The 25,267-nt window shown below is 31.0% G+C and overlaps 2 protein-coding genes and 1 pseudogene across 2 annotated transcripts; 2 read left to right on the top strand and 1 right to left on the bottom strand.

The window, feature by feature from the left end:
• Positions 1–1,259: 1,259 nt before the first annotated feature.
• LOC114412607 (probable U3 small nucleolar RNA-associated protein 11) lies at positions 1,260–4,374 on the top strand. The gene is made up of 8 exons (XM_028376561.1): positions 1,260–1,442; positions 1,524–1,614; positions 1,681–1,772; positions 1,862–1,955; positions 2,059–2,138; positions 3,327–3,410; positions 3,770–3,869; positions 3,961–4,374. The coding sequence occupies exons 1-8, from the start codon at positions 1,387–1,389 to the stop codon at positions 4,051–4,053; spliced, it is 690 nt and encodes a 229-aa protein (XP_028232362.1). The 5' UTR covers positions 1,260–1,386; the 3' UTR covers positions 4,054–4,374.
• Positions 4,375–8,189: 3,815 nt separating this feature from the next.
• LOC114412606 (bidirectional sugar transporter N3-like) lies at positions 8,190–10,747 on the bottom strand. Its single transcript, XM_028376560.1, has 6 exons — positions 10,574–10,747; positions 10,055–10,091; positions 9,689–9,902; positions 9,201–9,362; positions 8,774–8,893; positions 8,190–8,659 (listed from the first exon to the last, which is right to left on the bottom strand). The coding sequence occupies exons 1-6, from the start codon at positions 10,623–10,625 to the stop codon at positions 8,393–8,395; spliced, it is 852 nt and encodes a 283-aa protein (XP_028232361.1). The 5' UTR covers positions 10,626–10,747; the 3' UTR covers positions 8,190–8,392.
• Positions 10,748–19,292: 8,545 nt separating this feature from the next.
• Positions 19,293–24,436, top strand: LOC114411325 (annotated as a pseudogene).
• The last annotated feature ends 831 nt before the right edge of the window (positions 24,437–25,267 follow it).

Here is a 25,267-nt window from a genome sequence, read left to right as displayed (position 1 = left end):
TTACATAATAATACTTATTCTAAAAAATATATGTAAAATAATTTTTAATTATTGTTAATATAAAAATATTTACACTAATCTCTATTAAATTGAATTAATGTATAAATATTTATGTTTTTTTTACACCAAGAATATCTCCTAAGGATCAATAGTGGGGCACTCATTTTTTTAGAAGCATAAAAATGTTGAAATGACTTTTTATCTATTCAATCAAAGAATACATTTTTAATTTTTATGATATGTAAAATTATTTTGAACAAACCACAGTTACATTGCGGACAAAAAAAATTATAACTTTTAAAAATACCCGATTGAATTCACTTTGCAGTTATTTATGTGGTACATCAATATGAAATTATACACTCACAGTAAAGCCTGAATCTAAATCTAAAAAGTAAAGAAAATGTGATTTTACTTTTTGGTCTTGGGAGACAGGGAGGGGGGATTGGAGGATGGGAATGGGGGGTTGGTGTTTTTTTTTTTTTTTTCTTATATGGGGATGAAACCCAAGAACCTAATGCACATGTTATTGTAGCTTCAACCACCATGCTGCCATGTACCATCAACGTAAGGGACATGAACCTATGAAATTATGCATTTATAGGATGGTCCAGGCCGGAGAAAGGAAATTACAAAAAAAAAAAAAAAAAAACCACGTGGAATGGAAGCTCCTCAAACAAACAAAAAAAAATCACAAATAAATTTTCTGGTTTGTCTCCCACAAGTATTCCTTCACTAGTAATCCTATTCAAAATAGGACAAAACATTAAATATGATCACCTCTTTTAACAAGGATATAAACCTTAGTTTACCGTATTATAAGGAGTTAAGCAACACAACAAATAAGGTTTAAATTTTTTCTTGAGAAATATTTACATTTAATAAGCAATTGTGTTTCAAATATAATTACCTTTTGAAAAAAAATGCATGTTAAAATGAAAAACCACAAATTATTGTGATAACATAATCAAGGTTAGTCAACACATCTATAGACTAAAAAAATACATCTATACACACTTATTGACTTCTCTAAATATATAGCACACTTTAATTATAAATTAAATATTAACTCCTCAAAATATCAAAATATATTTAAAGCATTAATTTTTTTTTATCAATAATGATTGATATAGGTGACAATAATTTATATCCCTAAACCAAATTTTATATTTGAGTAAGAAATAAATCACGAAAAATATTTATTTTATTTGTGTTTATAATCTGAATAAAGATTATTCATTACTATGGGTGAAGTTATTTTGTACCAAAATTTTAAACGGAATGTAATGGTGGGTCGGCCCGTTATATGATGCAACAAACAAACGCAGAAGCCACCACCGCTTGCAGAGGTGAGAGCGAATCGCCGTCGACGAACACCACCCAAACATGTCTTCTCTTCGAAACGCCATTCCTAGGCGTGCTCACAAAGAGCGTTCTCAACCGTAAGTTTCTCTTCTCTCTCTTCCTATCACGTCTTTGCAACTTCAAAATTACTTGATTCAATTTTTTTTTTCATTCATTAGGTCGTCGAGGAAAAAATTCGGCCTGTTAGAAAAGCACAAAGACTATGTCCAGCGCGCTAAAGCATTCCACAAGAAAGAAGGCACTTTGCGGGTACCCTTTTACTCTTTCCTCTTCCTTCAACTTCTCATTCCTTCCACTGTTAACAATTTTTTACAGAAACTTAGGGAAAAAGCTGCAAATAGAAATGAAGATGAGTTTTACTTCAAGATGGTTAGAACAAAAACCGTTGATGGAGTTCATAAACCAGAGTAAGTGATGGCTTGCTACATGCCTATATGCCCTTTTCGATTTTCTGTTATTTGTTGTCTTTCTTACTGTGTTGTGTTGAATTGTGTAGGAGTGAAGCGAATAAGTACACTCAGCAAGAGCTTATGCTGATGAAGACTCAGGATATGGGTTACATTCTCCAGAAGATTCAGAGTGAGAGAAATGTGGGAACTTATGCTTTGAATTGCTTTCTTGTTTTTATTGGGGTTTTGTGTGAATATTGTAATAATGTAGGTTTCATTCTGAATGGTTTGATCTTTGTTGCAGAAAATTGAAAGGCTTACTGCCTCGCTGCACTCTATCGATAAACAGCCAGTGAACAAGCATGTTTTGTTTGCCGAGGAGAGGTATGAGTTTCTGCCATATCATTCTTCACTAGCATAGATTCATTTTTTTAAAATGTTATTATGTTGTATATGATTGGTGTACTACTGTACTTTGATATGAAATTTTGATTGGTTTAGTTGCCAAATTTAAGGGGTGATATTTCCATCATGTATTAAGCCTGTGATTACAACTTACTACTTGTTTTATTAGATGATATATAGTGTTGAATATGCTAGTATGGCTATTATGATAAAAAGGATATGGTATGCAGTTTCAAGTGATTTCTTTGCAATTTGTGTGTGTGTGCGCTTGCAATTGTTATTTGTGATATATATTATAGGGTATGTTTGGAGAAGTAGCTCAATGTAAAAGTTATTATTCATAGGGAAAAGAGGGAGAGAATTGTTTATATCAAATTAAGAGAAAGAGAAAATGATTTTCGTTCATTTATTACATAGGTATTTATACAGAGGAAGGAGCAACTATTGTTAACTGCTTTTCCTTACTGAATATCTGAATGAGCTGACTCAGCTCATTCAGTTGTGATTACATCAAGCCTGTTACTACTAGTATACTAGCCATACTTAATGAAGTGTTTATTCAAAAAAAGCTTATCACATGAGAGCTATGTCATAAGCGCTTAATTCAATAAGCTTGATAAGTTTCACCATAAAGCTTAATGGAATAAGCTATAAACAGAGCTTCTAAGATTATCATTGACCTCAAACCTTCAATTTTAAACTTCAGTGTTTATGTGATGAGATAAACCCAAATAATCTTAATAGAAGCTTTGCCAAATGTACACCTAGTCATTTTATAAGATCTATTCTTTTGGTAAACTCTTACTTTTCTCCATGGGTATGGTGCCATTTTCTATTTATTGATTGATATAGAGGAGCACTCGGAACACACTCTCTAACACATTCCTTCAAATGCATTCTCTCTAATTGGTTAAAATTTAATGAAAATTACAAAATCAGGAGAGAGAATCATTAAATATGATGTGAGACCCCCAAAATTGTCATTTTCAATAGATTCCAACCAGTAAGAGAGTGTGTTCGTAACGTTTCTCATGTTACTTTTCCTCCTCTACTCCCATTTTTTCTCTCTTTATAGTGTTACGTTGTGTGCATGTAATTGTAGATTTTATCCTCATTCCACAAATTTTTTCTGGATGAATAGCTTTTTTAATCATTGTTCATGTATAGGGAAGAGGCTAAAGAGTTAGAATCACAATATCAAAAAAGTAAAATTCCATTTACTTCTGAAGATATTCCTGCTGGCATTAAGAGGTACATCCCTACATTTTGCTTAGATCAATTCCGTTCTTGTTTTGTTTGACGTCTTGTATGAGATTAAACATTTTTTATTAAATGATTTGTCTTGGCTTTAAAGACTTAGATCAAACACTTTTTTTTTGTTTGATGTCTTGTCTGAGATTAGCATTTTTGTATCAGGGATCTTTTGTATCAAATGTAGTAATTTATAATTTATTTTTTCTCTTTAATGTGCTTTAAGATTGTTAATTTTAGTAAACATCTCAATTGTAGTAAATGCCAACAGTATTAAGATGTTTTGCTGCAATGTGGTGTTTGAGTCTTGGTATTTTAGCATGATATCAGATTGATAGTAAGATATTTTCTTTTATCAGGAAAACAGCTCAGTCTTACCAAGAGTTGGAAGCAAGGAGAAGTAGACTCAACCAACTAGAGAAAATCTACATGGATATGGCAATGCAGAAGGAGTTGCAGGTAATTTGATAGTTTTTGCATTGCTTATTTTGTACCTTTATGAATCTTACAAATGTAGAATGCTGAAAAAGGATATTCCATCTATGAACAGAAAAAAGGCAGGAAGCGCAAACTAGGTGAAGACGAGATTGTCTGTCCAACCTCTAAACCGGTATACAAGTGGTGTGCTGAAAGAAAACGATGAAAGAGTTAATAATTCTGAGGTTCTTTTTTTCTTTTTCACAATTTTGCATAATGATTTAATACTCTACTGGGTTGGATCCGGAGTTGAAGAATTTGCATGTCTTAGATGAAGCACCAACATTGCTAGCTGCAGCATCGAATGTCTTACATTAAGTGGGATCACTACTGTTGCCAACAACTGTCGCTTTCTTGTTTAGAGTTCCTTTATCATGTAACCATTTTCTTTACTCTGTTGAGTATTCTTCCTTGTACCTTCGATGTTCTGCGACTGGATTTTGTAAGTCTTATAAATATATTCAATTTTTGTTATTTTATCGGGTAACTGTTATTATGGTATTCTAGTAAACCTAGTTCCTCTGCAAATTCTCTAAACATGATTCCAGAAGAAATTATGCTAACAAATTTACACATTTTTTTTTAAATTACAAGTTTTTAAGACTCATTTTTTCGGTTCACAAGATTTTTAGACATGACCTCATTTGTTGCCTAACATGATGGTATTTCTGTATTAGTATAATTTGTTTTCAAATATAAAATCTAAGGAATTCCTTAATTTTACTCTTTTTTTTCTAAAATTGTTTGCTATTTATTATTTCTCCAAACATAATGATTAAGAAATAAATAACTAATAAAATTGATTCATTGTAAATTAAGGTGGAAATGTATTAATACCATTGAATGTTGTATATTTTAATAGTTTTTTTATTTAATTTTTTAACCAATGCCTTATTGGTATTAGAGTGGTTTCAAATATAACGTAGGTCAAACATAAACGCTAATTAGCATCGGCCAATAGCCTCGGCTTTGTTTGATGTAATGTGTAGGGTCGGATTTGTTTTTTTAGTCAGCGTGGACTTTTATTTTTTAAGTTTTTAGTTCATAAATTTTTAAAATTTTTTTAAGTTTTAGTTCTTAAATAAATTTTTTAATGTGAGAGCGTTAGAAAAGGAATCTTATTAAATAATTAAAAAATAACGGTTGATGTCATGGTATCATTTAATGATATACTTTAAAAGTTTTGACTGATGAAATTTTTATTTAAGAACTAAAATTTAAAATTTAATAAAATTGAGCGATTAAAAATTTAATTAATTTTATTTTTAATATAATTTTATGTACCAACCTCTATTTAAAATATGACCAACTTCAAAAAAAATTTAGCCAATTAAATCTCTCAAATATATCTCATTTTTACTCACATAATATTACAATATTTTTCCTTTTCCATCATTTTTTTTTTGGAAAAAATGAGTAAAAATGAAGAAGTATTGTCTCTCAAAGTTCCCTCTAAAGCCAATTTTGTTTACTCACATTGTCTAAAATTCTCTAACTTTACCTCTTTTATTTGTTTTTCACCTAATGGAAACAAACCAAAATCAATTCAATAAGAATCATTTTTAAATTTCATTCCAAGTTATCAACCTTCTACTAATTCAATTTTTCAAAATTTCCCACATTTATCAAACCCACAAAATAATCTAAATTCGGGTAATATTTAATTTTCATGTCTTATACTCATATTTCCATATCAATTTCTTATGTTTCAATTACTACTAATTAACTAGCTAATCCTACCATAGATCATGAGACTTCAATAGGTACATGTGGTGGGAAATGCAGTGGTGGGCAATGTAGTGATCATTTATATATTCAATTACTACCGGCAAAATTTTCCCACCGCTAACAATCTCAGATCAAGTTCCACGTAGATGTCAGCAAAGTGACCTCATTAAGATCCACCCTGATTGGTTTACCTATTGTATAGAAGCAATATTGGATATATAAGAGTGCACTCATCGTAATATATCATCCTAAGGCCTGAAACCAAACCTAGCTAGTTAGGCTAGGGTTCTATCCATAACCGCCTCTGTTGCTGAGAAATCTAGTGTTCAAGGACAATCAGTTAGGTAATGATCGAAGAACACATGCGCATTAATTCGAATACTCGATCAGTATCCAAATCAAAACTAACCATATGAAAAACCCACTAGTGATGTCCATTAATATTAATTCAAAGCCACCATCTAACTTCTAAAGGGCATGCAATATATTGTTCCCTCATAATCAAGAAACCCAACTTCTTTCTCATAAGCTTCACTATATGTAAGAAATTTTCTCCAAGGTTGGCACAACTACTAAAAAATAATGTGTGGTTCAAAACAAAACTTCGAAAGGGTCCATTCCCTCCTTCCAATTCTAGTTTCATTACACCTTTTGGCAAAATATCCTTGGAGCGGTTTTCTTTCCTAGGACATTGTCCCTAAAGGACATTCACATAGTGTTGCCATCCCCATTGGGATCCATATGGCGATTGTCTCAACAAAGCTTGGGGGAGAATGCCCTAATTTAGCCATCAATTAGAAAACTATTATCTTCACGCGAGATGTTTCACCATTAAAATACTAATTATTATACCAACAAATCGTTAGTTTAAGTTATTTTAGATTCGATTTTCTTAATTAAGATCTCGGATTCGAACTTTGTGAATGAAAAAAACATGATTGAAAAATGAGATATGTTAAAGGTGACCAATAATATTCTTCGGCGGAAATTAGTCATTACTAAAACTAGTAGATACTTCCCACTATTTTCATAGTGACCAAAAACACTAATTACTATTGATATAAGAGATTTCTCTATTATTTTCACACGTTCATCTATATATCCTATCACTTAGTTGTATTTTGACGTCTTAATTATGATAATTTTACTTTAGACTCATATATTTTTGGACTCTAATAAATTAACAAATTTTAGTTTAGATTTCTAATAATTTATTTTTTATTGTGTTGAGTTCTTTGTCAAATAAAATTTTTACTTTTTTATTATTATTTTGTTTTAGTCTTTCTAAAATATATATATATATATATATATATATATATATATATATATATATATATTATATCTTATTAGTCCTTATAATATTTTGTTTATTTTGTATTAATATCTTTAAAATATATTTATGTGAACTAATAAAAAATGATCTACATATTATAGAGACAAAAATAAAAAAACTAAATAAATTAGAAGGACTAAAAAATCGAAAAAAATATTTTCATTAGATACCAAAATCAAAATTAATTAATTTATTCAGAATTAAAAATACTTTTAAACCTTTACTTTATAATAAAACGTTTAAAAGATAAAATAAAATTTAAATAATTTTAATCAATGATTTTATGTACAATGAAAAAATCTTGTTTTACGGTCTGATTTAACTAGCTGTTTTTGGTGCAAATGAAGGTTTTTTTTTTTTTTTTTTAATTTCTCTTATTTTTTGCATATGCACTTCTTAGTCCAGCATAATCATATGATAGATGAAAAACATATTGCCTTTACGTAACATCTTTAAGCTTTTAAGAAAATTAATTTATGGACAATGTTTACGATGAACCTGCCAAATAAGTAGTTCACCGGTGAGTCACAATTTTATCACCATTGGATATAATATAAAATAATGAACGACTTAGCTATATTATATTGTTTACCGGTAACCTAAACATCTAGCTTGAAAAAAAAAACAAATAACAAGTTGAAATATTTAATATACTATTGCTTCTTAATATTAATTACTGACATTAATATTGATTATTTTCTATATATTATAAAAAACATCATTTTTCTCATATCAATTTCTAATATAAGATTTTTTGCTTGGTTCATTAAAAAAAATCTAATATAAGATGTTTACACTAGAGTTAAACTGTGGAGGGCATGACAAGGGAATGAAGAAATGCAAATTTTTGAATGTTTGTTGACAATTTGTTCAATTTTTTGGTATTTTTAAACTGGTTTAATAGTTTGGAATGATTTAAATTAATTTTTAAAAACCATTTTAAGTGAGATTATCAGAGGTATTAATTCTTGTTAAAGCAGAATTTAAAGTAACTGTTTATGTGTTTTGTTGATGATAAATCACAGATCTCGATCTCAGGAAGAAAATAAAGATCTCAATTTTACCATAATTATTTATCATATATTTTTCAGAGATTTATTTGCAATTTTATTTTCTTTTAAAAAATCAAATTACCTACTAAACGTGCACTTACCTCCTATAGCTAGCAGGTAAAATTATAGGTCCATCGGTAGACCACTTGATGCACTTCTGGTGTTGTATTCAGGTAACTATAATCCAAATTAAATTAATGGTTGATGATAGCTAGAGAACATGATTCATAATATATGACTTGTAGATTTTAACATAACAGAAGTCACCGACATAAACGGTATACGCATATTTATATATGAATATTGTAAAGAAAACCATTTCCTAATATGATTCGAAGTGCTCCTGTCTGTAACAATTGCACTGAGCATATATATATAATATTAAAACCATTTCACACTGGGCATTCCTTGCCTAATTCCACGCCTTTCTCCTTCTCTTCAGCACCTTCTATTCCTTGTCCATTGTTATTGATCTCTTTACCGATAACTGGGTACACTTCACACGTTCCCAACGGGTTCACCACGACAACGTTTTTCATTGCCTCTAGTGCATGCTCCTCCTTTGTAACAACTTCCTTATTGTTGGTTTTACCATTCCGGTAAATTGCATAGAGCAGCATCTGAAGTAGTCCCAATGTGAACCCGAGAATATTCGGGATCTGTTCACATGAAAGACCAAACAAAAAGCAATGATCAAAAACTCGTCAATGTAATTGTTTCAATGTTAAAACTATATACCACTCTATATTAGTTGTGTATATGTATATACTTACAGCAATGCATATGTCCTTGAGTAAAAGACCATAGAAAAACCACATTACGGCACTTATGGTGAGGAAAAGTGACAAGTTAAACGGCATAAACTCCACATTCTTGGTTCGAATAACCTGAGCCTGCATGCAGATCAAGAAATCAATTGATAAAGAGTGCAAGTAAAAGTAAATGCTTAGAATGGAGAAATTATTACTTAGTTTCAGACGTCTCTGGTCTCAATCAATTTTTTTATGTGACATATAATTGAGATTTTTAATTTACAAAATAGAGTTAATAATACTCAATTATTATGTGTCAGTAAAGATTAATTGAGATTAAAGTGATTCTGAACTATATATAATAATAATAATAATAATAATAATAATAATTTCGTGGAGATGGGACTGATGAGAGTTCAAATACTCAATATTTAGAATTTTTACTTACCACAATGCTGAGAGGTGCCGCAAAAACACCTACTGCAATAGATACACAAACCCATCCAACGACTTGGACACGGAGGGAGCCATGCATAGCAAAGTAGGTGACGAGGAAGATCAAGGCGAAGGAACCCACGTTCATCACCATAAATAATTTAACGGTTAAGTTCTGCAGTTAAAAATCACCAATGCTAATCAGTGTTAGTGAATTTGTAAACAAAATTAATTGGTAGCATCCTACTTTTTTTAATAACTTATTTATTTAATAAAATTTGTTAAACATTAATTTTTTTTTGAGTAAAGTTTATTAAACAGAGTGAAACCCAAGTAATTAAGTAATTTTGTACTCTTAAAAAAATAATTTTTAATAAATTTTAACCAATAGAAGATTATGTTAATTACTACTATATATTTATCATTTTATTAATTTGATTAGATGATTGATGAGAATAAATTAAGTTCTAGCATTTGGGTAAGTATTTGGTGAAAATATACCCGGGCATCTTTGGTGGCATAGATTGTGAACATGATAATATAAACAATCTCAATGACACAACCCAATGAATTAATGGTAATGAGGAGAGTAGCATCAGCTGGCTTGAGTGAGGCATAGTATAGCCAAAGCATGGAACTGAAGAGTGCCACCAGGTAAGGCAGTGATTGGAAACCTTCTGTGGATTTCTTTTTGTATATTCGGTAAAATGTTGGCCTACAAATTAAATAGGAAGAAAAGGGAAACATATTTAGTATTTACAATATAATAATTAAATAAAACTGGTTGTATATATATTTTTATTGAAAGGAAAAATAAGAACCGTGTCCCTTAATTGGGTGGAAGTTACACTGTGTTCAGATACTTACAGGGGTGCCAAGTACACCATGAATGAAATGACGTTACCTACGCATCAAAAGGAGGATATGTTAAGTTCGTGGTTTTTGCAGAAATAAAAGAGGTTAATTAAAATTGATTATAGTAAAGCAACAGCTAGAACATTGTGCATGAAAAAAAAAGTTAAGAGAGAAAATGATTAGTCAATTACTCTTAAAGGTACATTGTTAATTAAATCAACTTATTATAACTCAACTATGATTATGTTACTGGAATTAAACCTATCACGTACTTTCAAAAGAATAATAAAAAAGGATGTTATAGGAATTAGTTGGATGGAAATGAAACGCAAAAGTTGTTCATGGATTAAAAATTTAAATGGAAAGGGGTGGGAGAAAAAGAAAAGAAAATTCACATGGAGGGAAAAGGCAGGAATATTCAAGATCATGAAGCAGCAATTACATTTGCTTGAACAACTTTTGTGGGGGGAAAAACAAAAAGAGAAAATTGTAGCAACTGAAAGACACCGATGAAGACCCTTATATGTTTACCTAGCATGCCAAAACCTAAAGCCAAATGATTGTGACCGTTGAAAATAGCCATGACCTCTCTTTGCCTGCTTTAGGTTTTGAGCAATATTAGGTTTAGGAGTTGCTAGGTTAAGAAACCTTGGCTGGGTTTCTTGCTATTCAACCCCTAAATCACATGCAGGCACACTGAAGCTGGTGAAGGGTTGAGCAACATGCAAGGCCTATATATACACAAACTATACGTAAAAGGGGCAAGGAAATGATGTAAAAAGATTAAAAAAGACAAATTTAAAGTATTATTATTATAACCGATGAAGGGAAATGAGCAATTATACTGCGCATGCATGTTTCATGGAGGGATCTGATTGATCTTTTTAGAAGGTAGTGTAGCACCAAACCATTTTTACTTTGCCGAATTTAGGAACGTTCACATGCAACTTGCATCATGATTTTGGCATCCTACAAAATTGTTATTTTCACCGAATGCACACTTAGCTAATGGACACGGCACGAAAACTATATAAAGTTGCATATAGTGTACTTTACTAGACTATACTATGTCTGCATTTGCTTGTGTTGTTTTTGTTGACATGTGTTTGACATTGGTGTCTCTCATTTTGCACAAGAGACACGCCTAGAGAAGGAAAAAAACGTGAGGTAGGAGGTAATTAACATTACTTATTCGTATATCATTACTAATATTATCATTCTGTGATTCTAAATCTTTGTGAAGATTATTTACGTTATGTGATATTCGGTGTTGGAAACTAAATGTGTGATGGATATTAACGTGACCTTTCCCAAAAAGCTATGTATACGTAGCGGTTTCTCTCGAACACGCCTTGCCGCATAGGGGTCTTCAACAAACCACTGTCATTTCCACGCCTTTCTTTTTGCTGTTTGTGGTACACTGCTTTGCAATTCCACTGTTCTACATTGTCTGTTTGAGCTAGCTGGTTTTGGTGCGAATGAAGGTTTTCCGCGTTACACTAAAATCTTGCTCTATTTCTTGCAAATGCATTAGGTAGTGCTTGGGATGTAATATAAATTATTAATATATAATATGATTTCTGTAACGTTCTTTTGCAAGACTTCATTACATCATTCATCTTATCCTATAATTTATTTTCTTTTCTCACCCTGTCTCTTTCTTTATTGTAGAAATTATTGTGAAGAATAATGTGAGAATCTTATTACTTTAAACAATTCAAATTTTTTGTTTATCTAATTTGTTTTGTTATTTTTGAAACTTGAACCAAATTAATGACTTGTTTGGATAAACACTACTATAAGTTTTAATAACACTTATTCAAGTGCGATTTTATCAAAATCGTGGTGTAACATTTCAAGATAGTTTTTATGAAAATGTTGTTGAAACCACAAATCGACAACAGTTTTTTAGGAAACTGTCGTTGAAATAAAGTATTCATTCGATTTTAAAAAATTGTCTTTGAATGTAACGAATTTTGGCTTTTGATTCTCAGCTTGTGCCTTTTATTAGAGTCTCACTCAAAAACCTATGCACCTTCTGCACCCTAAAACGTGTCTCCTCTAGCGCCTTATTTCCGATGTCGTCGTTGAAGGTGTTTCTAGCGCCGCTGTCGAACCCTTTCTCTCATTGTTCATCGTCCTCTCTTTTTGGTTTTTCTTTGTTTTGCTCTCTCATTGTCCATTGTTGAACTTGCTCTCTCATTGTCACGTGATCGTTGCTGAAGAAAGTCTGTTTGCTGCTGTCGTGTGCCGCCATCATTGTGTGCAAGTATTGAATCACAGTGAAGGTAAGAACCTTCTGCTTATGCCCGAATTGGTTCGTGTATTTGTTGTGTTAATGGGTTATGGCTGGTGAGGGGTGGCTCAATTCGAGTTGTATGAAAATACTAACTGGGTCAAAACCCACTTTCTTTTCTTTGTAGGCGTGCCACTAGAAAATGCAAATGCAGATGCAGCAAACACAACAGCAACAACAGGCCACGACGACACCGTTTTTGACCTCCACTCCTCCTCCTCCTCTGTCCTCCGATGGCTCCGCGTCTGAGGCACCATCGAAGCAGGTGGCTCAAGCAATGAACAAGCTCGGATAGGTCAATGAGTCATCCTCGAAGCGCTCTTCATTGCGAAGACATAACCTCATCAAGGTTACAAGCCTCTCCAAGTCTTCCTCAAAGAAGACACATGCATGCATAAGTATCTTCAAGACCTTCGATCGCTTGGTAAGTGTGCCTTTTCAATCGCTCCTTTTGTTTTTTAGGTTTCATGAATTAGGGTTTTGGATTGGATTCTTCCACGTTTTTTGTGTGATTACATTTGTGTGGTTTTGGTTTAATAGGTAAGGAGCTAGAAGAATTTGAAGTTCTCAACAAATTAGTTTGATCGATGAAAGATTTTTGGGGCTTGCATATGCCACTGGTTTGTCCAGATGGCACTGTGGTTGCATATGCATGGAAGCGACAACTTACAGGACAAGTTGGTGCTTCTACCATTGATAGGACCAGGTTCAATTTGGTTCTATTTCAGTTCTCTCTTATTCAATACTTGCATGTACTCACCAATTGAAGATATTCATTAGCACTTAGTGCTTATGCCTGCTTGTACTCACTAGCTAAAGTTATTTCATAGATCCCTCAAAACTCATGGGAAAATGTTGAAACTTTAGGGTCAACAAAAGATGATATCAATTTTTATCCTTGCTATATTATATTGTACATCTCTTAATTTTACATATTGTTATCTATTGCTTTTCTAGATGGAAACTTGGAGACCTCGAAAAGAGGACTTGTCAAGTCCTGTGTAGATTAAGGGATGAAGGAGATGAGGCCAAAGAGGTATCTTTTATAAAGAAATTAGTCATTCATGCCAATTTAGACAAAAAATTAAATCTTTTTCCTGTTCAAAGCATAATTTTGTATTTTGGTTTTTCTTCTCTGATATTGAATTCCTAAATTATGCTTATATGCAAGACCTTGAAAGAAGTACTTTCTCAAAATTCTTCAAAGCAGTATGACTCAGACTTTGCTAATACATGTGAATCTTTTGTCGAGGTAATAATGTAATATACTTAAAACAACCATGTAATCCTTTCAATTTTCAGGAAAGTCGAAATGTTGTTTGCATCAAAATGATTTATACATGCAACTTGTAATAGTGTATAGCTACTGATAAATTTGTTGACACGTAATCTTCAATCCTACCCAAGTTGATGTACTCTAAATGAATAAACCAATTTACCTTTCTATGTATTGATTATGATATGTTAGATAGCATATATAACACTGGTTAAATACTTGAATATGTAACTAGCTATTGCTATAAATTAGGGATGTAATTACCATAAAATAGGGATTTGATTTATTTATTCTTATTGATAACGGAAAAATTTGAGTTAATTTGATAATCAATTTTGACTAAGAATGATTACAATTTTTTCACTTTATTGTTGATTTTAATGAAATAATGAAGAAATCAATATCTTTGAAATTTTTTATCTACAAAAGCTAAAAGAAGAAGATTTCAAGTGCTTTGGAGAAAAATTGATGTAAAAATTGGAAGAAAAAGCCTTGAAAAAAAGTTGAAGATGTGACAACTCGCTTAACGTACAAGACAGTCCAACGCGCTTTTCCGCTTAGCGACAAGCTTATGCTTAACGTGAAGAAGGCCTACAAAGAAGCCAAAGGCACGTTTAGCGCGAAAGCCCGTGCTAAGCGCGAAGACGTTTGAAGATTAAACTACCTTAGGCCTATAAAAAGAGTAGGAAGAAAAGGAGAAATACACATCGGGACAGAGACTCAGAGCTCTAAATACATCCTAAGCCTGAGCATCTCTAATAGGAGAAATCCTCTTTCTATGTCCATTATCCCATTCTCTTCCTTTATCCATCTCTCTTTTTCTATCCATATTAGCCCCTAAAGTATAAAACCTTTCATGGTAATTAGAGGCTAAACCCCATTGTTGAGAGCCTGGTAGACCAACTCTTGTAATGTAACTCTTTCTTATTATTTATTTAATGCAATTGTGTTTCTATTGCTCTTTTTTGTACTTCATTGTTTATTATGGTCTGACCATTCATATAATATTTTGGGGATAATGCATTGAAAAATGATTATTTTCTAAAGAACTGAGAAAGGGTATCTAAATAAAATCATTTCTAGAAATAGATTGATATTCATTTAGTCTATTTTATGCATCTCTAATCTTAATGTAATTTATTATTTTTATCTTTGCAATGAAATTTGGGAGAAAAGAATAGATAAATTAGGCTTTTCATGTAGGAAACCAAAGATAAAGTGTCTTAGTAGATGTGGGTGGAAAGATGAATATAATTAGATAGAGAAAATCATTAACATTGCATCATAAGTAGTTTTGATATGCTAGGTCCCAACATATTTGCATTATGAATTATCTTTTTATCATCACCTTTATCTTTTACTTTTCTTATCATTAAATCTTTTATCTATTTTATCTTCTATTTTTTTTATCTTTAAATCTTTTATATTTTCTTTTAAATCTTTATCTTATCTCCTATCTCTCTTTATCTTCTATTTTAAATTCCTTATCTTATCTCCTATCTCTCTTTATCTTCTATTTTAAATTCATCATCTCTTACTTGTAAATTTGGTTTAAATCAATCTAAGTACAAACAAAGTTTCTGTGAATTCGACACTTAAACTTCCGAATATTTTACTATTTGCGATAATTTGGTATACTTGTCAATGAGTTAACCCTTATGTATTAATGATTGATATTGTTTTACCCTAATATATGATTATAAATAAGACTCATGTGAACAATGAACATACAACACACAACATTCAAACAAAATCCTTCTATAATGTAGATTTGCCTACTTGTATTTGTAATTTTATGCTTGTTAATACTCAACTAAACAAATTTAAACCTTTTGTAAACTTCGAGCTCAATTAAATTTGCACTGTTGTTGTGTATAAAACTTCTGATTCATGTTAGAGTCTCATGTGCATGTAGTGAAAAATGTCTTTTGGTTGGAAATATAATTTTTCAATAAGCAAAGAAGTGTTGTAATATACTTATACTAATTTATCTAAATTCGTCATACATTTATACTATTTTTAGTTGTTATGCATTATGGTGGGTCATAGTAGCCAAATTTTCTACAATTGTTTTATGTCATGATTTTTCAACTTACTTAATTTGAAATAGGTCCTTGGCAACTTAACAACAATTCACTCATACTTTGGTTTATTCTCAAGGAAAATGATCAAGATGATATGGTATGTGTGGTCATTAACCAAATGCAGTTGTTATTTTGATACTTATCTAATTAGTTACATATTGTTGAGTATTTTCTAGGAGCTTGAGGAGGTTGAGTTGGAGCTAGACATTATTCAAAAGGAACATGCATTATTGGAGGAATGGAGGATTCCAAAGATTGGAATTAGATTCCAGGTCTTCCCAAGTACTTTCTATTTCTGGTATAGCACATGCGCACATGTAACCAAGTCTTTGTACATTTGTTTTTTCTGTCTTGTAGTAACTTATTCACTATTATAGTTGCTGAAAATCATCCACTTTGCTTCAAATTTGTTTTTATAAATTTGAACTTTACAACCTACAAAAAGGATGTCTCAAGGTTTCAACAAATTAGAGATTGCATTTGTTCCCTGTAAGTGATTGTAACTTTCTCTTTCAAGTACTAATATACATCAACTTGGAAAAGAATGCTAATGGTAGAAACCTTGTAGATAAGACATGATTTACTCAATTTGACTTTTATCTTTGAAGTGTTTTCTTTTTGCATGGTTTGATTTAGAGGGTTTGCAGTCTTTAAGTATGAACCACTCTATAAATCTCCCCTGGGTAAAGTTGTCTCCATGTTAAAGCTTATGATTTTTTTAAGAAATTTGTAGTATCCAATTTGACTGTGTAACTCTCTTAAGATACTGTATTTTTTATTTTACTTGCCTTTTTGTCTTCTTTTTTGTCCACAATGCCACCGTATTTTAAGTTTGGTCACTTATTTTTAGTTAAAATATCTTGTTATCCCTCTCCCCTTGCCAACCAAAAAGGTAAAAAAGCAAAATATTATAATTATTGGCAGCTTAGTCTTGGTTTACTATCAGGTTTGTGTGTATGTATATATGTGCTAAATGTTACCTTTTCGTTTAGTCTTCTATCTTTTTTGAAATCTTAACAATTTATGTTGTTGAGGAATATGGCTAAGTGTTTAAAACTTGTTCTTATTATGTTACCAGAGAAAAGTTCAAACTTAAAGAAGATATCTTAACTCGTAGGTAAAAGAAACTACTTAGAGATATGTCTTAAAAAACATTTGGAAGAAGCAGCTTTATGAGAAGCAGATCTTCTGCAAGAATTGGATAGGTTTTAGCTCTTTATTGATGATTTTGGTGCTTGTTATATATTGTTTTGATTTATTATACTGGAAGTTAAGTATTTTTATAATTATTAATTAGGGAGAGAACAACTGAAATGGAAAAAGAGTTGGAAAGACAAAGATTGTTAGAAATAGAGCGTACTAAAACAAAGGATTGAAATTAACTTGTGTTTATTATATGTTGTAGTGATTTACTGATGGAATATCATTGGAATTGAAGAAGATTGTGACAATTCGTAAAGGATGAGCAACATACTTTTTAAAATATAAAAAATGCATGTATTTGAACAATGTTTGATAATATTGTACATCATTTAAATCATATTTATTGATATTAATTAATTAATAATTATATAACTCACCTTTTTGTCTAATAGAGTGATTCACAACAATTGACATTGAAGAAAAAGCATGCCCAATTTTTAATGGTGACACTCAACATAACAATTTATATGAATAACAAATGAGTGCAATGTATAAATTTAAAACATTTATGGTTAAGTAGTTTCCATTACTATAGCAGGAATATTGTGAACCTATATCGAGTAGAATTTGACCTTCTTAAATTGAGCAATTGTTTCCTTTTAGACCTTGCTTCAGGAAATTTTACCAATGGTGCAAAAAAAGAGTTCTCAAAATATTTGGAAAAGAAGAAAATTAATTAAATAATATTAAAGTGTAAAATATTAATTAAGATGGTAGAGGAATTTATATTGATAATGATTCCATAAAACATTATAATAAAATAATATTTTTACATAATAAAATACAATATTATTTCTTAAATTTAATATTTTCCATACAATATACCAAACAAAGCTTTTCATGTTGTAAAATTGATACACATACGGAAAGATCCAATGTCACTGTCACGACCTATAACCTGTAAAAACATATAATATATCCATGCAAATATATATATATATATATATATATATATATATATATATATATATATATATATATATATATCAACTAATAGCAACTAATAGCAATGTTGGTCATAAATACTAATCATCAAAGTGTCTCAAAATATCATAAGTACATCATCAACGTATCTATAAGAGAGGATCATTTAAATTTCAAAATAAATGAATTCTCTCTAAATCTATTATTACCCTTATCTCTATAGTTGAATTATACTGGAGTCACAAAAAAAAAAAACTCTCCATCAGACGCAATGGAAGTCTACCAAAAGATAATCAAATTTCTAGGTAAGTCAGCAAATCCTAGGAAGTCAATTATTCCACTATTTGTGTATATGAGAAAATAAAATAAAATAAAATAAAATAAGGGGATAAGTCACAAAGACTTTGTGAGAGCGTAACATAGCACGAGTCTTAACATCCAAAAGGAATTTAAATAACATTAAATAAAGAAAAATAAATACAACTTGTTTTTAGAAACTATTGTGTACTCCCTTGGAAAATTTTAGAACTACATATAAACTTGTATTCAAGAATAATAACTTTATAATTAAACTTTCATTCCACTATGTGCACATAAACCACATTATCTTTTCGTTGTGGCGAACAGTAATTATAGAATTACGACATTTAGCTCGTAGACTGCATTATCTCTTCATTACAGTGAACAGATCTTTAGGAATTATGAATATTCAGCTCACAGGTTACATTATCTCTTCGTTGCAGCAAACGAAAAAATATAAATATACTATGAGTAATTGACTCATAGGCTACATTATCTCTTCGTTGTAGCGGACGACAATCAGTCATAAACTCACAATAAATAAAATAAACTATAATCCAATATTCATTCTTAAATATCTTATCAAAAATCTTAAAACAAATTCCAATCAAGAGAAAATAAATATTTTTCTTTTATTCTCAAGTACTTCTAAAATTTCAAAGATCACAAAAGAATATATTTTTGAAGTTTACTTGCTTCTCTCCTAAAAGAACTTTAAAAAAATGTCGCTAAGTAGATCAGCTACCCACACAAAAGAACGCAATCAACTTCTTCCAATGCTGTTGAGAGGATCAACCACCGTATTTTTCACAGGATCTAAGCATTAAAATAAGAGAAAAAGAGATTAGATAAAATCCCCAAATTTAGCAAACCTAAGGTTTTGAGGAAACAACAATAATTCCTAATACTTAGTTTTCTAACCCTCTTCACACAACCTATAACTAAACAATGCTATAAAATACTCATTTAATACGATGAGTTATAAATTTTTACCTTAAAGAGATCAAATAGAAAATTTAAGGAAATGAGTGGTGTTCCTTTTTTTTTTTCTCCAATCACATTCTCGTGCTTGAAAATGACACAATGATGCAATAAGCTTGATAAATTTTGAAACAATGGAAGAAGATGATTAAAAGCTTGAAAGATGAAAATTTGGAAAAAAGAGATATGGGGTTTGAGAGATGAGGGTGGGTCATTGGAAAAGAAGAGAAAATTTGAAAATAGGGGGATTCGATTGGTGTATATATATATATATATATATATATATATATATATATATATATATATATATATATATATATATATATATATATAAATGAAACGGTATGTTTCAGTTACAAATAAAAACCTCCTAATATACACTACTTTTACTTGTGCTATTCAATCCACTCATATACAAGAATAAATATATTTTAGGACAATGTAGGTTCAAAATCAAGGTGTCCATAAAGGTAGGTATGTTTTCTAATTATGTGACAAATTATTGTTATGAATTGTTATTAATACAACCACATTTTATGTATATTTGTATCAATTTCTAGTCATAAGAAAACTTAATATTTTTTTATATGAATTTCTAAATCTTTTACTTCATATTTGGATTGGATTTTGCCAAATTAGTCTGTACCCAATTGATTAATCACAAGAAAATTGAGATTTAACTAAATAAGGAACAAAAATATTATAAATTATTTTTTCCAATCAGAAGAGTATAAATGCCAGGAATCCAAAATGTGAGTAAAAGAGGGACCGAAAAAAACGATGAAAAATAATAATTATATAACTAACCTTTTTGTCGAATTGAGTGATTCACAGCAGTTGACATCGAAGAAAAAGCATGCCCAATTTTTAATGGTGACACTGCTAACATAACAATTTATATGAATAACAAATGAGTGCAATGTATAAATTTAAAACATTTATGGTTAAGTAGTTTCCATTACTATTGCAGGAATATTGTGAACCTATATTGGGAGTAGAATTTGACCTTCTTAAATTGAGCAATTGTTTCCTTTTAGACCTTGCTTCAGGAAATTTTGCCAATGGTGCAAAAAAAGAGTTCTCAAAATATTTGGAAAAGAAGAAAATTAATTAAAAGTGTAAAATATCAATTAAGATGGTAAAGGATTTTATATTGATAATGATTCCATAAAACATTATAATAAAATAATATTTTTACATAATAAAATACAATATTATTTCTTAAATTAAATATTTTCCATACAATATACCAAACAAAGCTTTTAATGTTGTAAAATTGATACACACACAAATAGAAACATCCAATGTTACAAACAAAAACCTCCTAATACACCACTTTTACTTGTGCAATTCAATCCACTCATGTAGGTTCAAAATCAATGTGTCCATAAACGTAGGTGTGTTTTCTAATTATGTGACAAATTATTGTTATGGATTGTTATTAATACAACCACATTTTATGTATATTTGTATCAATTTCTAATCATAAGAAAACTTAATAATTTTTATATGAATTTCTAAATCTTTTACCTCATATTTGTATTGGATTTTTCCAAATTAGCCTGTACCCACTTGATTAATCCCAAGAAAATTGAGAATTAACTAAATAAGGAACAAAATTATTTTTTGCAATTGGAAGAGTATAAATGTCAGGAATCCAAAATGTGAGTAAAAGAGGGACCGAAAAAAATAGACGAAAAATAATTTAAATTTAATTTTTAATAAATCATCAATTTTGTTTTTATATAAAATCAAATATAAAATTTACCAGTTAAATACAATAAAATTGATAACATTATATTGTCCTATCTTTCTTTTTTTTTTAAAAAAATATGGATAATCTTGTGTGTGGGGGGGGGGGGGGGGGGGGGTAGGCCCTCGTTGTGCACAAATGTATCATAATAAAAATCTTATATTAATATGGTGAAAAGTTATTCATGAACAACTTTATGATTTGTTAACCATTGTTTGTTATATACTTTTAAACAAACGTAATTTTTTGTTTATCGAAACACATTCAATAAATAAATGAAATTAATTTGGACAGGGTTACATACTTGAATTTGTAATCAACAGTGAATTCCTTTTCAAATGCAGCAATTGTTTCCTTCTAAACCTTGATTGTCAACATTGAGCAGCTATATATGAGCTCGGCGTTGTTCAACTTCTGCATTTTAGTATGATTCATGTTGAGGCCAAATAATAATATATGAGTTTTAGTGAAAATCATTAAAGTGCCTGAACATTTAATTTTCACTGACTACACTTGTTTATTTAAAACATGATTTTGACCATTTAATGTGTCTTCTCACAAGTTGTGTATATAAATATTAAATTTATTATTGTGGTTCTTATATACCAATCAAATTTATTTTGATCAAAGTAACTTGTTAGTTAAAGGAACTTATAAAGTTCATGGGAGTCCTGCCAAAATATATAAAACACAAACGACTTTGGGTGAACCACATTAACCTCTTAAGGATTCGATAACATACATAATATACAGCTTTCACGAATTTGTGAGTAGGCTAAACATCTACAGTCTGTTTTCATGGCGAAAACAACACACATAGCTATTATTTCAAGTCCTGGTTTCAGCCACTTGGTCCCCATAATTGAGTTCAGCAACCAACTTGTGAAGCATCACCAAAATTTTCATGTCACTTGCATCACTCCCTCACTTGGTTCACCCCCAGAATCATCGAAAGCTTACCTTAAAACCCTTCCTTCATTCATAGACTTCATCTTTCTTCCTCCAATTAACAAAGAACAATTACCCCAAGGAGTATACATTTGAGAGCACCAAGTAATTTTGCTAGTGCTGCTTACCTTGAGACTGAAAATGAGGATCCTTTGAAATTTTTACCAAGTGGGTGTTTGGAAAGGACAAAGGAGAAAGGTTTGGTTGTGGCTTCATGGGCACCTCAGGTTCATGTCCTTAGTCACAATTGAGTTGGAGGGTTCCAAAGCCATTGTGGTTGGAACTCGATTTTGGAGAGTGTGCAAGAGGGAGTGCCTCTAAAATAGCCTGGCCACTCTTTGCAGAGCAGAATATGAATGCAGTGATGTTAGTTGATAGCCTCAAAGTAGGATAGAGGATAAAACTGCATCTAAAATTTAATGAGAATGACATAGTGGAAAATGAGGAAATTGCAAAAGTGATAGAGTGTTTAATGGAAGGGGAAGAAGGTAAAGGGATAGGTGAAAGGATGAGGAATTTAAAAGATTGTGCTTCTAATGCATTGAAACATTCAACATAGAACCTATCTCAGTTAGCTAGTCATTGTGAAAATTGTTTTACTTAGATAGTTTTATATCTTGATCTTGATTTGTACATTTCTACTTTCAACACAAAACCTATCTCAATTGGCCAGTCATTGGGAATATTTGAGTGGGAATTAGGAAAATTGTTTTACTTAGATAGTTTTATATATTGATCTTGATTTGTACATTTATACCTAGCCGTATTTTGTGTGCTTAATTTTCTTAACCTTTTGTCTTTGTAGTGTGGTTCTCATCTATATCAGGGTCAGTCTAATTTAGAAGCAAGGAATCAAGTTATACAACTGTCGCCTACCATTGTTAGGTGAAACGTTGAATGGGAAGACAATCACAATTATATAATAAACTAATTCTCATGATCCAATGAGCCTCATCATCTATAAAACTGCCGCCTACCTCTGTGGTTGGAACTTGATTTTGGAGAGTGTGCAAGAGGGAGTGCCTCTAATACCATGCTCACTCTTTGCAGATCATGATCCAATGAGCCTCATCATCTTTAAAACTGCTGCCTACCTCTGTGATTGGAACTTGATTTTGGAGAGTGTGCAAGAGGGAGTGCCTCTAATACCATGGTCACTCTTTGCAGAGCAAAAGATGAATGCAGTGATGTTAGTTGATGGCCTCAAAGTAGGATAGAGGCTAAAACTGCATCTAAAATTTAATGAGAATGACATAGTGGAAAAGGAGGAAATTGCAAAAGTGATAAAGTGTTGAATGGGAGGGGAAGAAGGTAAAGGGATAGGTGAAACAATGATGAATTTAAAAGATTATGCTGCTAATGCATTGAAAGATGGCCCTTCAACACAAAACCTATCTCAGTTGGCCAGTCATTGGGAATATTTGGAGCAAAATTGAGGCTTGATGAATTTAAAAGATTATGCTGCTAATGCATTAAAAGATGGCTCTTCGACCTATTTCAGTTGGCCAGTCATTGGGAATATTTGGAGCAGAATTGAGGCTTTTCCAGAGTTTCTATTAATTGGATATGATTGAGAAAGTCCCTAGAGGCTTAGAAAGTTAGAAGCAAACAAAATTTCAAGATCAAAATAAGCAAGCCACATGACCACAAAAGAAAGGTTTTTTCTACCAGTCTGCATGTCTTGGATCACATTTTGAGCAAGTAATCAAAGTCAAATAAATATATATAGGGTCTGTGTTCATTTTAGTTCTATATATATAGGCACGTATTTTCTGCAATGTCAATTTTTTTGTTGGACCTACTTTTTAGTTCATCACTTTAAGTACTCCAAATAACAAATTCTTCAGCATGTTGTAAGCATAAGGACATGATAGTAGAACTTCAGAAGTTTTCCCCTCTTCACTTTAGTTCATACATGCGTTTTTCTCTTTTCTGCATTGAATTTGCTTGCTGTCAAAGACTTGGAAGCTTGTCATTTCTTAAATCTGTTGCACTGTTGAGCTAACATAGATGTATCCTAATCTGGAAAACGTTAGTCTAGAACCTACAAATTCTTTCACATAAATATCTCTGAAAGTTAGTCTATTTTTTTTTAGTAGTCAAACTACACCTTATGGACTTAAGTATTGTTGGTTTGATCAGAAGCAAGCATCAAGGGTCATAACACAAATTTTGGGTTCTTATACTATCTTATTTAATACGTCTTCAAAAAAAAAAAATCTATATTATTTAATACTATCTGAAAGAGGTTGTCAGTTTCTGTATGGTTTATATTAGGGGCAGTGTGCAAGAGGGAGTGCCTCTAAAACCATGGTCACTCTTTGCAGAGCAGAAGATGAATGCAGTGATGTTAGTTGATGGCCTCAAAGTAGGATAGAGGCTAAAAATGTATCTAAAATTTAATGAGAATGACATAGTGGAAAAGGAGGAAATTGCAAAAGTGATAAAGTGTTTGATGGAAGGGGAAGAAGGTAAAGGGATAGGTGAAAGAATGATGAATTTAAAACATTATGCTGCTAATGCATTGAAAGATGGCCCTTCAACACAAAACCTATCTCAGTTGGCCAGTCATTGGGAATATTTGGAGCAGAATCGAGGCTTTTCTAGAGTTTCTATTAATTGGATATGATTGAGAAAGTCCCTAGAGGCTTAGAAAGTTAGAAGCAAACAAAATTTTAAGATCAAAATAAGCAAGCCACATGACCACAAAAGAAAGGTTTTTTCTACCAGTCTGCATGTCTTGGATCACATTTTGAGCAAGTAATCAAAGTTAAATATGAGGTTGTGGAAGTTAGGTCTCAACTTTCCATCATGGATTCAGTCACAATACAAACTTCAATATTTAGACATGTCTAACACGGAGATTTTAGATTCTATTCCCACTTGGTTCTGAGAAGCTTTTCCTCAGGTAGAATATTTAAACCTCTCTCATAATCATATCTACGGTGAGCTTGGGACTACATTAAGGTATCCAATATCAACCAGTTTTTTCCTTAAAGAGGCATGAAATTGAGTTAAAATAAAAATGTAACCAAGAGAACACAGCATGTGCTGCAAGTAAGTCCACTAATTATGCTATTGCTGACTTCATCAAGTTCTCTTTTGATGAGGTCAAGAACATGAGCTGATTTCACACTCACAACACAAAATCTGACCAAAAGCATAGTTCATTAAACAAAAAGAGCCAATATTACAGCCAACATTACAACCAATGCTGAGTGGAAAAATAAAAACCCCATAATTAGATGAAAGAACCAAAAAATCACCCTCTAAGGAGAAATGACAGTCATATTAACATTTAATAATAAATAAGCTGGAGTAAAAATCATGACAATGATATATAACTTTCAATGAAAACTTATATATAAAAAATTGTAAAAAGTATCATAAAAATCTAACCAAGAGAAGACAGCATATGTTGCATTGACCCAATATCTCTTTTGTTGGAAACCATCTTCAT

The sequence above is a fragment of the Glycine soja genome, chromosome 5 (assembly GCF_004193775.1).
Source record: "Glycine soja cultivar W05 chromosome 5, ASM419377v2, whole genome shotgun sequence".
In the NCBI taxonomy this organism is placed as follows: Eukaryota; Viridiplantae; Streptophyta; class Magnoliopsida; order Fabales; family Fabaceae; genus Glycine; species Glycine soja.
Note: the sequence above shows the minus strand (reverse complement) of the source record. Positions and strands in the feature narration are given on the sequence as shown.